General features: G+C 35.6%; 1 protein-coding gene across 4 annotated transcripts in view; it reads right to left on the reverse strand.

Annotated features, from left to right (window-relative positions):
* Positions 1-14,338, reverse strand: part of ANKRD28 (ankyrin repeat domain 28) — a 181,746-nt gene that overhangs the window by 109,709 nt on the left and 57,699 nt on the right. For 2 of the 4 annotated variants that reach the window (XM_029214089.1, XM_029214090.1), the window contains exons 1-2: positions 9,212-9,480; positions 8,007-8,090 (exon numbers count right to left, since the gene is read on the reverse strand). In XM_029214089.1, the coding sequence (XP_029069922.1) occupies positions 8,007-8,090; positions 9,212-9,328 (201 nt within the window). In that variant the 5' untranslated portion in view covers positions 9,329-9,480. Of the gene's footprint in view, positions 1-8,006; positions 8,091-9,211; positions 10,966-14,338 lie in introns of those variants that run through there. The other 2 variants (XM_029214087.1, XM_029214088.1) reach the window with 2 other exon arrangements.

Consider the following 14,338-nt stretch of genomic DNA (forward strand, 5'->3'; position numbering starts at 1 on the left):
TATACCTAATTTATACACTTCGGCCCTTTAGAGGGCCACAAATCATGGTACTATGTAAGATTTTTCACACATACGCACACACACATGCATCCCAACAAAAAACACAATTTTTGCCAAGTTGGAGGTGATATCATCATCAATGAGAATGCACGCATTAGACGGAACAGTGCCTGGTTCGCACACAGGAAACAGTGTCCTGTTCCTACCAGCCAAACCAGAAAAACTCATCACTCCCAGAACCTTGGATAAAGTACTCAGGAAAAATTATCTCAGGAGTGGAGAATAATTAGCCTATTTTGAAATCAAATAACATTTATAGTAGGAAGAAAATTTATAAAATATGGATAAATCTGCAAAAGATGTAAATGTGGAATTACAAAATTTGCTGAGGGATATTAAAAATGACCGAAATAAATGGAGAAATATAACTTGTTCATAGATAAGGAGAACCAATATTGCTAAAATGTTGATTTTTGCCAATTTCATCTATAGATCAACACAATTCCAATTTCCTTTTTCCCCCAAAGACTGACAAACTGATTCTAAAAATTCACACAGAAATGCAAAGGACCTAGAATAGGCAAAACAATTTTTTTTTTTTTTTTTTTTGCTGTACGCGGGCCTCTCACTGCTGTGGCCTCTCCCGCCGTGGAGCACAGGCTCCGGACGCGCAGGCCCAGCGGCCATGGCCCACGGGCCCAGCCACTCCGCGGCATGCGGGATCCTCCCAGACCAGGGCACGAACCCGTGTCCCCTGCATCGGCAGGCGGACTCTCAACCACTGCGCCACCAGGGAAGCACAAGGCAAAACAATTTTGAAAAAGAAAAAAGTTGGTTTCAAGACTTATTATAAAACTATAGTATCATAATGGTGTGGTATTGGTGTTGAGCTACACAAATACATCAATGGACCATAACAGAGTCCATAAATAGATCTACACATATATCGACAATTGACTTTTGATAAAAATGCAAAGGCAATTCAGTAAAGAAAGTATAGTCTTTTCAACAAAAAAATTGTTTTCTGACCACGCCTTGTGGCTTGTGGGATTCTCAGTTCCTCGACAAGGGACTGAACCCAGGCCATGGCAGTGAAAGCCCAGAATCCTAACCACTAGGCCACCAGGGAACCCCCCTTTGCAACAAATATTTTAACAACTGGATATATCCATATGTAAAAAAGTGAACTCTGACATACACCTTGTACCACATGCAATTATTAACTTGAAATAGGCTGTAGATCTAAATGTAAAATTTAAAACTATAAACTTCTAGAAGATATGAGAAAATCTATGTGACACCGAGAGACTTTTTTAGACACATCACCAAAACAAAAATCCATAAAAGAATAAAATTGATAAATTGGACATCATCAAATTTTTAAACTTCTGCTCTCCAAAAACACTCAGAAGAGAGTGAAAATAAAGCCACAGATTGAGGACTTGTGTCCAGAACGTATAAAACTCAAAAGTAAGAAAACTATCCAATAAGGGAAAAAACAAGCAAAAACATTTGAAAAGACATTTCACCAAGGATACAAAGACTGCCAAGAAGCAATGAAAAGATGCTCAACATCATCAGTTATCTCAGAAATGCAAATTAAAGCCACAGTGAGATACTCATCTATTAGAATGTTTAAGGTTAGAAAAGACTAATCATACCAAATATTGGCAAGATGTGGAAAAAACTGTAGTTCTCATATCCCGTTGGTGGGAATGTATAATGGTATAACCAGTTCGGAAACGCTGGCAGTTTCTTAAAAAGTTAAACATACACCTACCATATGGTTTGACCGTTCCACCAACATATATTTACCCAAGAGATAGGAAAGCATATGTTCATACAAAGACTTGTAGACATGCATTCACAGTAGCTTTATTTGTAATAGATGAAAAAGAAAAACAACTCAAACTCTATCAACAGGTGAGTGGATAAACAAATTGTGTATATTGAGACAACTGAATACTATTCAGCAACAGAAAGTAATGAACTGTTAACACATGCCTCAACACGGATGAATCTCAAAATAATTATTCTGAGAGAAAAGAGCTAGATAAAAGGAGGACATATCGTATAAAGCTCTGGAAAATTCAAATTAATCTATAGTGACACAAAGCAGATCAGAGGTCAGGGGCAAATGGAATCCTTTGGGAATGATGGGAATGTTAACTATATTGATTGTGGTGATGGTTTCACAGGCACATACCCACCCATGTCAAAACTTATGAAATTATACACTTTAAATATATGCAATTTATTGCATGTCAATTATACCTCAATAAAACTTAAATAAAAATAGGCAGAGGTGCTAGATGAGACTTAACAGGCCAATCAGTAATTTCAGCTCAGGCTGAAATTTAGGACACAATCTATGACATTTTTACTATGCTATATAACTATCATTATTTACCCACCACCAATTTATACAAACATGTCCACTAAAATTGCTTCAAATAAAGAACTTAGAGGACATTTAGTCTATTTGGGAAGTTGATAATATATTTAAATAATTCATAATAAATCCCAACGTTCTAAGTTTTGCTTCCATGCACTCGCCTTCTCAGTCAGCCTACACTCTGTTTATGGAGTATGTATCCCTCTAAATAAACCTTTTACTTAAAAAATAAATTAATTAAAAGTTTTGCTTGCCCACCAGAATGTCTGTTTACTTGGTGAATTTATCTCATTTATTACCAATTAGCAATAAAGACTAATAATAATCCAAATGCCCTCCAAGAGGGGGACTGGTTAAATAAATTGTTATAAACACCTAAGTGTAGAACTATGTGATTATAAAGAATAAGGAAGCTGTCTCTAGACTGGTATGGACTGATTCCCCAAATATACGGGATGAAAAAAAGGAAAATGAAGAAACATATATGCCAAATAAAAAACAATGAATGGAATACAAAGATAAATCACCACCAGTTTCTAGCTGAAAAAACAGCTGGTTTCATTAGACAAAACCTCCTTTGTTTCAGGACCAGCATAACAGCCATTTAGTCACAATGACATGGAACATACGCTCATTTATGGATCTTGGAGGGAACAAGAACAATGGTGAAGAAAATTTGAAAATCTGAGGCTGAAATCTAGAAGCACTGGCAAGAACAGAGGAGAGGTGCAGTTTCTAGGGATGGAGAAACTACAGGGCAACCCTCTCCAGGGTGGAAGCCGACCTGGTTCTTCTCTTCACTACCTCCCCGGTTTCACTCCATGCTCCGTGGAAGCCAGCTGGGAACTGGGTGGGTACACTTGAGATGGGGCTGGAGGTTTGCAGGCCACAATACTAATTACTGTAACTACAGAAGACCATGTACACACATACAGTTTTGGGACAGAGAGTTCATATAACCTCAAGTAACTGAGTGAGGAGGTTTTTAAGAACCTCTCCAGAAACATCAACAGCTTGGTGTACTGACAGCCAGCAGAAGCGACTTGTGGTCACAAGAAAGATTTATTAAAGATTAGAGCACTTCTTGCTAATTTCTAGAAAAGACTAGAGAACACTGTGAAGAATGAGGGTGGGTGGAATTCAGGCAACCTGTGTAAACTTATGGTTTACTACTTTGTGTAAACTGCCAACTATCTTATTACAATAATAATGAAAACAAATGATCTGCTTGTGTGATGTACACACACATACATGTATGTATTTGCCAAACACTTTATCTGACAAAGTAAAAGCAACATCATTTCAATGATCCCAGAAAGTATTTTTGAAAGCTTAGATGTTAATAATTTTGAAGACTACTTTGGCAAAATCAATCCCCAAATATTCTGAATAAAAAAGTACATCTAAATTCAGAAACCAATATGTAAAATATACAAGGTAGCATTTTCAAAATTATCAAGTTTATATGATACAGGCAAGATCTACTGACTAGCTCTTAATCAATTCTTTTGAGTTTAAAAAGGGTCACAGTCACAGAAGTCATAATCTAAGACTTCCTGTTTTAAACACTAAAAACGGTGTTGGCTAGATTATAATTACCCCCAGTCTGACACTACTTCGAATGACATTTTTAACCAGCCAAAGAACATGGCACTAAGGGAGGCTTGTTTATTCACCCATTTGCAATGCTAAAATTTTAATAGCACTTGACTATGAAAATCAGGATCACATTTGTATTACAGTTTAAAAGGTAGGAGTCCACACAGAATGTGGACATAACTTTTAGGGGGAAAAATCCATTTTTTAACAATTATTGCTTTATGGCACTATTTGGCAAAAGAAAAAATATTTCTCTCCAATTTACTTTTTTGTTTCCCGGCTTCTGTCAAATCTACATAGGTTCAAATGTCTGTTCTGCTATATACTTTCTAAGTTTTAGTTCTGTCACCTATGGTGGGATGGGAATGTTAACCTACCAATTTTACAAGATTGCTGTGTGAGTTAAAGCAGGTACCATAAAAATGTTTAGGTACATCACTGTCTCTGAAATAAAGTCTATAATTAACACCAATTTCTATCACTGTGGATTAAGAAAAACAATTTCTGCTTGTAGAAAATTTTCTTATAAAGTCATACCTTTCCTCTGAAATATGTTATTAATATTTCAAATTTAATTATTTGGGCTCCACAACATGGCATGGCATTAAGTTCTGGTAAATCCTAGGGAAAGGCATTTTTTATTATTATTATTATTATTATTTTGGCCACATAAACCTGAAAATACAAATGAAACCTTCTGGGCAAAAGCAGGAGGTCATTCAAGGTCACTTGGAATTTTTAGAGCATCCCAAATTTGGGGTGTGAAAAAAACATGAAGGCCATTAATGTAATCCCACACATTTTACAAAAGAAAAGTGAGTCCTAATAAGTGAAATGGATTTGTTCATGTAGCATAAAGGTAAGAAGATAGAAGCACTTAGGTCTTACAACTTATGCTCCAACTGTTCTTTACATTATGTATACCAATCTGCCTTTAAATTTTTTTGACCGTTTCACCTGTTTGTTTTACAGTGCTTCTTCCATATCCAAGTGACTTATTCTTCTAAAAGTTTGCTATTTCAACTATTTTTAGGCAATAAAAAATCTTCTTCTACTAGGTTACCTATCCAAACAACTATTTCCCTTTTATTCCTTCATGAAAGTGCTGATTTTCTCCAGATACGGAGTGCAATATAATCACTGATGATAAGCCTCTCACCCTAGGGGATGAACCAGGTGATGAACAATGACTGATCTAAGCAAAAAGTTAATCCCCTTCTACCTCTGCTGGTGGACTGGTTTACAGTGGGCTTGTAACCGAGGAAACTCAGTGGGAGTTTTGTGGGGATTCTGGAAAAGATCTTTTTGCTTGATTAAAAAAGAAAAAAAGGAAATGTACAGGGAGAATTTCCTTTCCACTTTCTCTGGCTGTTTGTCTTGAGTGCAGGATACAGCAATCATTTCTTTACCAGGAGGAGAAAGCCAAGAGTCTCACAGAGAAGCTCACTCAGAGATATGACATTACTGTCTTAACCAACCCCCCACCAATTACCCTGTTCTGGATTAAATTACTATATAAGCAATAAACCTATATTTACTCAGTCAACTACTTGTGGCCCAAAGCCTCCAAATATAAAACTCCAGTATTTTCTGGTGAAATCATCTCAGCTAGCTTCTACAATAAAAGACTTCCTTCTCAGACCAAATAATATGAATGTGTAATTTTTATATTAGTTTTTTAAAAATCAATTAGATGTGTTACTAAGAAAGATGCTATTTAGTGGTCCACAGTATTCAGAACTTCAGGATATGACTCAAGAAGCTAACCTAAAATAATTAACAATGTTTACTTAACAGTATAGAACCAAATGTGAGCTCTTTTACCCACTCTAAAATTTTACAAAAATAACTGCAAAAAATGTAAATTTCAAAAAGTCAACTGTTATTCTCAAATACTCATTTAAATAAATCTATTTTAGAAAAACACCACTGTCGCACTGACATAAAGCTTAAAAATATTTTATTACCTATCAAGAGTGAGTGCGTTTTATATTACAAAACAGTGTAAGTTTTATTACACACACCTGCACATACACAAACATACATACCTGCCTCTTAAAACTCTATGCGATTCCTTATCATAGAGGACAAAAGTAGAAAAAAAACAAACAAAAACTACCATCCTAAATTAGAACAATGGCCAAAGACTTAACACATCTGATAATTATGACTATACTCTCAACTGTGAAGAGTCACACGAGAAAAGCAACTGTAAAAAAAATTTGTCAAAAACCCATGAATCACTGAAGACAAAGTCACTCTCATACTGATTTGAAGCACTAACCAGACTTTTAGTTCTAAGCTTGGTTCTAAGTTTCAGAGCAAGAGAACAAGCTAGGAGATGTTAAGAAACGATGTTTTAAAAGTAAGCAAGGAAAGGAATCTATAAGGAGAAAAGCAGAAGCTAAAAGTCATAAAAGTTAGGGGGTCACACACTAGTTACAGATAACACAATACCTCCCAAGGACATCACAGCAGAATAAACTGATGCTCAAACATGACTTCTTGAGCATAAAATTTTAAAAACTTAAGATAATTTGATTACTATGGCAGAAAAGCAGTTGGCTATAATGAGACTTTGTAATGATGGAGAAATTAACCATGGTAAGTAGGATTATAGTCCAAAACTTTCTCACCAAGATGAGATTTGTTAGTTCTATTTAAAACAAACAAAAAATACTAGAGTTAAACAGAACAGAAAGCCTTTTTCTCCTTTTCCTTAGTCTATACCCCTATAGTTATTTTCTGTCTTACGGAAAGTAGACTCTCTAGAACACCCCAGTTACGTAAAGTGACCAGCGCTCCGTTTAAAATAAATCCTGAACTAGCTGTATGTTTCCAATAAATGTAAACTTAAATCCAATTCACTTAGGAATGTTTAAGGAAAAAAAAGTGTAATGATGAACCATTTTAGTTAAAGGTTCAAATCTATTCAGTTAATTCAACCTTTAAAAATAAGATAAATACCTCTTATATCTACTTAACATCAAGTGGTCACAATAGTACTGTCCAAAAGAATGAGGGAAAAGATGAGAGTTGGAGATGAGCTGGCAGAGCACAGCTTTCTTAGAACTGGCCAATCAATTCCAGGTAATCTGTTTTGCTGTTGCTATAGGGACCTTAGGAATCATGACCTCTCCCTACTCTCCATCATTCAGAGAACTGAATTATGTATGAAAAAGATACTGAAAAACAGTCACTTCCAGTAAAAACATATACATTAATAAATTTGATCTTATTATAGTTAATTATATATTTTCAGCCTCAATTTAGTAAATTAAAAAACGTCTGGCCACTGGAGAAACATATATGGAAGGAAATTATCCATATGCCCACTCTTTCTAAAACTGTCCGTCATGTCAGTCCTGAATGTTAAATCCACTGTATCTTTAAAAGTCTGAGGAATTTTCAAACAGTATGTCTTTATTTACTGCGAGACCCCAAACAGATGAGTCTTTGTGTATAATGCTATTCACAGAAAGCAAATTTGATCTCACAATCAAGTTAGATATATTATAAATTTTATAGACATGTCTCTTCTTTCAAGTTCACAAAAAAAGAACCCTCATCTGAAATGCACACAAGTATTTAACAGTGATGTGTCATGATGTCTATAACTTACTTTCATATGGGATTCAGCAAAAGAAAGAAAAAAATATATGTGTAGTATACTTATAATCTGTGTAAATATGGGAGAGAAAGCAAATGTGGTAAAAGCAGCTATCAATGCTGGATATAAGTGGAGGTTATATGGGTATTCAAAGTCTTTTTTCAACTATTCTGTGAAAATTTTCAAAGTACGAAGTTGGGGGAACAAAAAACCCGCATTGGCTCCTAGTTCTCCTGTGTTTTAGTCATTACCCTGAATATATGTCCAGTCCCTTCCTGTTTGCTTCAAGACCCTTCTACCCTCGTTTAAAACAGCTGTTACAGAATTGTGTTATGCCTTTTAACAAAAATCATAACTCTAGAAAAGTAGGTTTCAAGGCTGGTATCAGTGAAACTGTTTTACCTGAAAGTTAACATCTTCTTTCTTAAATATTAGTGCTCGAACTTCATCAGGATCTCCATTAAATATAGCTTGCACCAGTGATGGCTAAAATACAAGAGAGTAATAAAAACATTAATCACACCACATGGATGATTCTAAAGCTATTTCCATATAACTTTTAAATCTAAAAATTTTCTTCCCTATCATGATAATCACTTGGCTTTTGACATGAACCAAGTTTCATGAAGTCAAATCATATGAAAGTACAGGATTCCTCCTTGGAAAAAAAAGGCCTAATTAAAAAAAAAAAATCAATACCGTATGACCAAAATTAGGTAGCATAAGCATAATCAGATTTTATTTTATATGAGTGGAGGCTTTTTGAATATATATACGGTAAAAAGGAAGTCTCTTCCAAATACAAGTGTGACATCTCAACATCTATTTGTGGGATATAACTTGTCAAACAAGTAGTTCCTAGCCCATGTGGAGGCCCACGAAGGCCTCCTTGAAAAGTTCTGTTTGGGGCACCAAAACAACTTGCGTGGGTTAGTATTACATGTATAAAGATAAAAACCCAAAGAAAGAAAATCTGGCAGTTGATGAAAATCACTACTATTCAAAGACCAAAAATTACTGTAAACCTGAATAACATGAAGTGGCAGACACATGAACATCTAAATATAACAAGTTCTTAATCAACGACACAGCCTCCCTGATACGGTATCATATTATACTAGTCAAACAAGAAGTCAATTGACAACAGCATTAAAAATAAGATTAAAGATGAAGTCTGACTCTTTTTCATGTAACAGCCTTGCATGTAAATACATACAATTCATTACAGAAAAGGCTGTGCCTCGGTGTTGCTGGCAGTAGTCAACCTTTCCTAAAACATACAGTCCCTCATTCCTGTTACATCGGTTTTTAAAACCGCTAAGTGAAAACAGAAATGTGGTTGCTATAATTACTATCCTCAAATTATTTTTAAAAGTCTTTTTAAGAGATTAAGAAATAAAGTCTGAAATGTTATCTAAACATCTGAATAAGTGAAAATCAGAAATGTGTGCATTCATATACAAGTAATATTGCATCATATTCACACACCTATACTGCTTTAATTTGGGTTTTTAATGAAACTAGTGCAAATTACATTTATTCTTAAAAAATAAAATTTACCCTACTAGTTCAGTAGTATACAGTAAACATAAACTCTCATATCTTACCAATACACTTCCCGAAGGTGGAGAATGTAGGGACTTATTTTCCTGTGGCAACTTAGAAATGAATGCAGGAGACTCATCTTCTACCTCCTCCAAAACAACAATACACACTCGACTCATTCGCTCTTTTAAAAAACTGAATTCTAAGCTATGTGATAAAAGTCACAGTTGGAAGAGCACAAGTAGTTTTTCCTCCTCTTCTGTACAACACTTAGAATCATTCTCTGAACAGCGCAGCTGGTTTTTTAAAGTTAATAAATACTATCGGTAAAAGTGAAGTTTAAAATTATAACTACATACTTGTAACTTACTAAGAAAACAATTCTGTTATTTTCTGTTGGGTTACTATAAAACTCAAAAGAAATTTGACATCAACATGTCAATAACTAAAACTGAGTCCAGGACAAGCTCATTTAAAAATATTTTTCCCCTACCAAAACAGTCATCACATCCCTCTGTTTCACAGAAATTTACTTGCATAAAAAGATCACTGTCTGGGTGACATCAACACACGCTGCAGAATGAGATGAGAAACAACTGCTGTGACAGAGATCGCAGCTGTACCCGCTCTTGCCTGCAAGGTCATATAGTTACCAGTAGCTGGCTTGCTTATAATTGAAAACAAAAAATAAAATCTCATTGTTCTGTTTCCACTTCTAATTTGTCTTCATTTCTTCAGCTTCACTGGTTTAATGCTGATACTATCCAGAAAAAAAATACATCGAGAGCTCAATACAAAGTCTCAAAATGTTGCTCAGAGGTTGACAATTCTTTCTGTGTTTGAGAAAGAAAAAAAAAACAAACAACACTCTGCATTAATAGCAAAGCTGCAGTACATTTACATGCGATGAGTCAGACCACAAGAGACAACAGGACTCGTGGTACTAGAATATGGCTTGAATAATCCAGATATTCCATATAAGAAACACAGTTAGCTTTATTCCCATCGACAGCATAGGCAAGGCAGAGCGTTCATTCTTCCTCCATCAGGCAGTGGTGTGTAGCTGCTCCAGCAAAAGGACACAGGCACCAGGCAGAAATGGTGTTAGCAGAGAATCCGAATGGAACAGGCAGGCTGCGAAGGAATTAGAAGGCATCTGAGCTCAAATTACTGCTTCAGGCTTTTCATTTTTAAAAAAGAGAAGGGGAAAAAAACCCCAGTAGTTTATCATTCCAGTGTTTTCTTTGATCTCCACATGAATACAGCTTCCATTAAAGACTCTTCATTCAGAGGAAGAAACAGCAGACTGTGCATCTTCTTTGAGCCAACTACTTTATTCAATCATCTGCCTCTGTGCCAGTATAGTTTCCTTCCACTGTGAAAACCGCTACAGTTACCCTTTTCAGTCGATTTCAGATGCTTTCCTGTTCCTCAGATGATCTTGCAAAATGCCACTGACACCTCCAAATGAGTAGGTCCTTAAAAAATAGAGAACCTCAGGATCGGCGCCACAGTAGCATTTCAACTGAGCAACAGTCTGAAGAGCAAAGACTGCAGAACCGCAGAATGAAATGCCTAGTAATGCTCACATGTTACACTTACCAGAGAGCTGAGCTACTGCTCAGGATGCAACTTCCTCTAGCAGGAGAAAAAAAATAGTGCATTTGGACAGCCTTCACAATGAGAAGGTTCATGCCAGTTCTGTGACTAATCCAGATCAAACTAAAAAACTCTGTAACTGAAAAATGAGTGCGCTTTTAACATTTTCCACGAAAAGCCACAAGGAAATCTGGTGTACTGCCTCTGCTGACTAACACTGGTTTTAGCAAGTAAACAATTCCAAACAGCTTAACTGCTTTCATATGTTACAAAATAGCAAATGTTTAACCCTATAGTGACAGCTGCAGTGATAATGTCTGCAGTGAATCCATAAAAGAGAACTAGAGATAAAGAAGCATTTTATGAGAATATAAATACCATGAACCTAACGTTTTCTTTTTCTTATTTTACCAAGACCATCTTCAATCTACTAGATGTTATTTTCAAGAATGCACAAAGTTTAAACAAAAGAAATTTAAGATTTACTAACAATTTCTAAGTTGTCGAATTTAAACAACCAAGTCATATTTTGAAAGGGAAAAAATAAAAATTTCATATTTTAGAAATTATAATTGTAAAATTCTATTGATCACTTGAATTTCACAAAAGAAATAATTCTATCTTCCCATCTGGATGTGGAATAAAGCCTTAAATCTGTTAAATAGCTATGTAAAACTATTGTTTCAAGTCCTTGGTAGTGAAAAGGCACAGGGTAACCAAAGCAAAGAATCTTCTCCCTTCCTAAAAAATTAATTATCCCAAGCTACAAATAAGTGTCAAAACAACCAATTTGGGCTTCCCTGGTGGCACAGTGGTTGAGAGTCCGCCTACCGATGCAGGGGACACGGGTTCGTGCCCCGGTCCAGGAAGATCCCACATGCCGCGGAGCGGCTGGGCCCATGAGCCAATGGCCGCTGAGCCTGCGCGTCCGGAGCCTGTGCTCTGCAGCAGGAGAGGCCACAACAGTGAGAGGCCCACGTACCGCAAAAAAAAAAAAAAAAAATTTATTGTTGGCTTTCTCTGTTTCCTCCCTGCTTCTCTGCTTACTCAAGAATGGGGATATTTCCCCACAGGAAAACTACAAAGAAAATACCATGACCTCCTCAACCTTTGTTCTTTCTTCTATCAACCAGCATTCTTATTAATAAACATAATATTCTTGAACATTTGTGATGTGCTAGGTGCTATACATTATCATTTAATACTCACAGTGACCTTGCTACACTGCCATAGTATAGAAGAAAAAACAGGCTTAGAAATTAAATATTATATCCAAAGTTAGGCAAATTAATAAAGTTGTACCTAATTACAAACACATGCTCTTTCTAATCTACTCTGCTTCCACTGATTGTACGCACACACTCTCCTGAGAGCTTTGCAACCTATAATTGCAAAACAGACTGTAAAAGTGATTTTAAAAGACAAACAATGTATAATGATTGCAAAAAGTTTACGTAACAAAGGAACATACTATTTACTGCGATAATATTCCCAAACAAGTTATTTTTAAATAGGTACTTCAGGGCTAGTGTTACCTCACACGTTTAAGCCAGTTGACTTACCAAAAAAAAAAACCAGCATGATATAGACAAATAAGAGTGCCAGAATTTAACAACAAAAGCCATTAAGTATCAGTTTATGAAAAAACCTGTAAGCCTAACATAACTGTACCAAGATACTATGCTAAAAATTCGGTTATTTTAAAATATATAAATGGTTTTAAGCCAAGTTAAAGACATGCAAATATTCTGACATACAAAGATGATGTTAACTGTCACCACAGGGCTAAATAAAAACTATCACCTTGATGTCTGAAGTATCTGAAAACGAAACCACTATAGTAACAATATCCTATATTCTACTGTCTCTGTCAGGGTTCTGCCCCACCCACCCCCAAACAAAACCTCTTTTTATATGGACAATTTTAACTTGTTCTAAAGTATCCAGTGTATAAGTTCACCTACTTAGACTTAAGCAGGTACATCCTATTTTCCTGTTTAGGTCAACTTCCATACTTAGGTTTTTCCCAACCAGAAAGCAAGCTCTTTGAAGGCAGGGGCTGTGTTATACACATATTTTTTCCTTCCAATTTTTTCCATCTGTAAATAATTTCATTGAAATAAATTATATTATGTCACAAGAACTCTGGAATAGAGTAGCAAAATTACAAAAGACAATGGGGGGAGGATTCATATGCCTTAACCTGTAAACATGGGAGGCTTTAAAGTGCAACAGAATGAGTTCCGTGCCCTCTAGTGGGACAGCAACTTAAATGTATTCAACGTAAGTTGACAGCATATAAAACAATGATCCTGAATGTCAGCTAACACTACGGGCTCAGGAGTCAGCCTACCTGGAGTTCAAATTCTGATTCCATTATATATTAGCTGTGTCCTTGGGTAAACTACTTCAATTCCCTGAGTCTAAATTTCTTCGACTTCCAAGAATAATAATCTCCAGAGATTTTTACCTAGGAGACATACTGTAACAGCACAGTGTTTGAGAAGATAGGCTTTGTAGCCAAACTAATCTAATCGGGCTTCCCTAACAAATCTAACTGTGTGACCTTGAGCAAGTTATTTAACCTTCCCGTGAATCATTTCAACATCTATTAAAGAACTGAACAGAATCTACTTTATAGTGTTATTAATAGTGAAGTTTAAAATAAAGATTAGATTATTATTACAGATATTTAGGAGAGTTGAAAGATATCTTTTGTGAAGACACAGAGTAAAAAAAAAGGGCTACTGACAACCTCCCCCTACTGGTGAGGTGATTCAGACTGGTGTCTGGAGAGCCCATTCCGTTACTAAGTCCCCACCATTTTCAGGCCTCTAGAGAGACTTCAGAAGCTAGTCCTTACACTCCAGTGTGTTTATTAAGTGTTACTGGGGGAGGGTGCAGTAAACTTAGGCAAGAAGTAAGACTACAGGGTTCTACATTCCTCCACATTCATTGTATTTTACAGTCTAGGGAAAAAGAAAGGGTAAAAAGGACTGGCCCATAATATATTAAATTACAAAAAATACTGACATTATATATGTTAACAGCACCACATAACACTGTTTTGTATCTCCTCCTGAATAAGACAGGCCCCCTAGTTTCAAGGAACTCACATCTTAAAGGAAAAGGACACAGGTAAATAAGTATTTAAGAAATTAGGAATGGAGAAAGTGGAGAAAAGTACTTGTGATGAAAAATTATTGACAATAATTGTGCAAATTTAAATTCACACAACTTAAGTTTTTGTTGTTGCTTCTTTTTTCAGCTGAACAATGGCAAGGGGATGTGGTTTTTTCTTGAGGCATTTACTTTTTAGGCCAAATTAGATTAATTTTTTAATAGGCTAACAATTTCAACCCTGACAACTTGATAATCCTTCCATTCTTTATGCTAAAATGTACCCTATCAAAAGCTTACTCCTACTCTTCACACAGAGTCTCTTAATGGAAAAGCTGGTTTAAAACCTTCATTTTACTGATAAAAAACATCCTGAAAGATTATTTTTAGGTTCCCAATTTTGTTACAACAGAATTTCTTTTTTTGACACACATGATTTTTCCTTTCTGCATAGAGTCAACCCAAAGCTC

The sequence above is a fragment of the Monodon monoceros genome, unplaced genomic scaffold (assembly GCF_005190385.1).
Source record: "Monodon monoceros isolate NGI ecotype Baffin Bay Population unplaced genomic scaffold, NGI_Narwhal_1 Super_Scaffold_11, whole genome shotgun sequence".
Classification (NCBI taxonomy): domain Eukaryota; kingdom Metazoa; phylum Chordata; class Mammalia; order Artiodactyla; family Monodontidae; genus Monodon; species Monodon monoceros.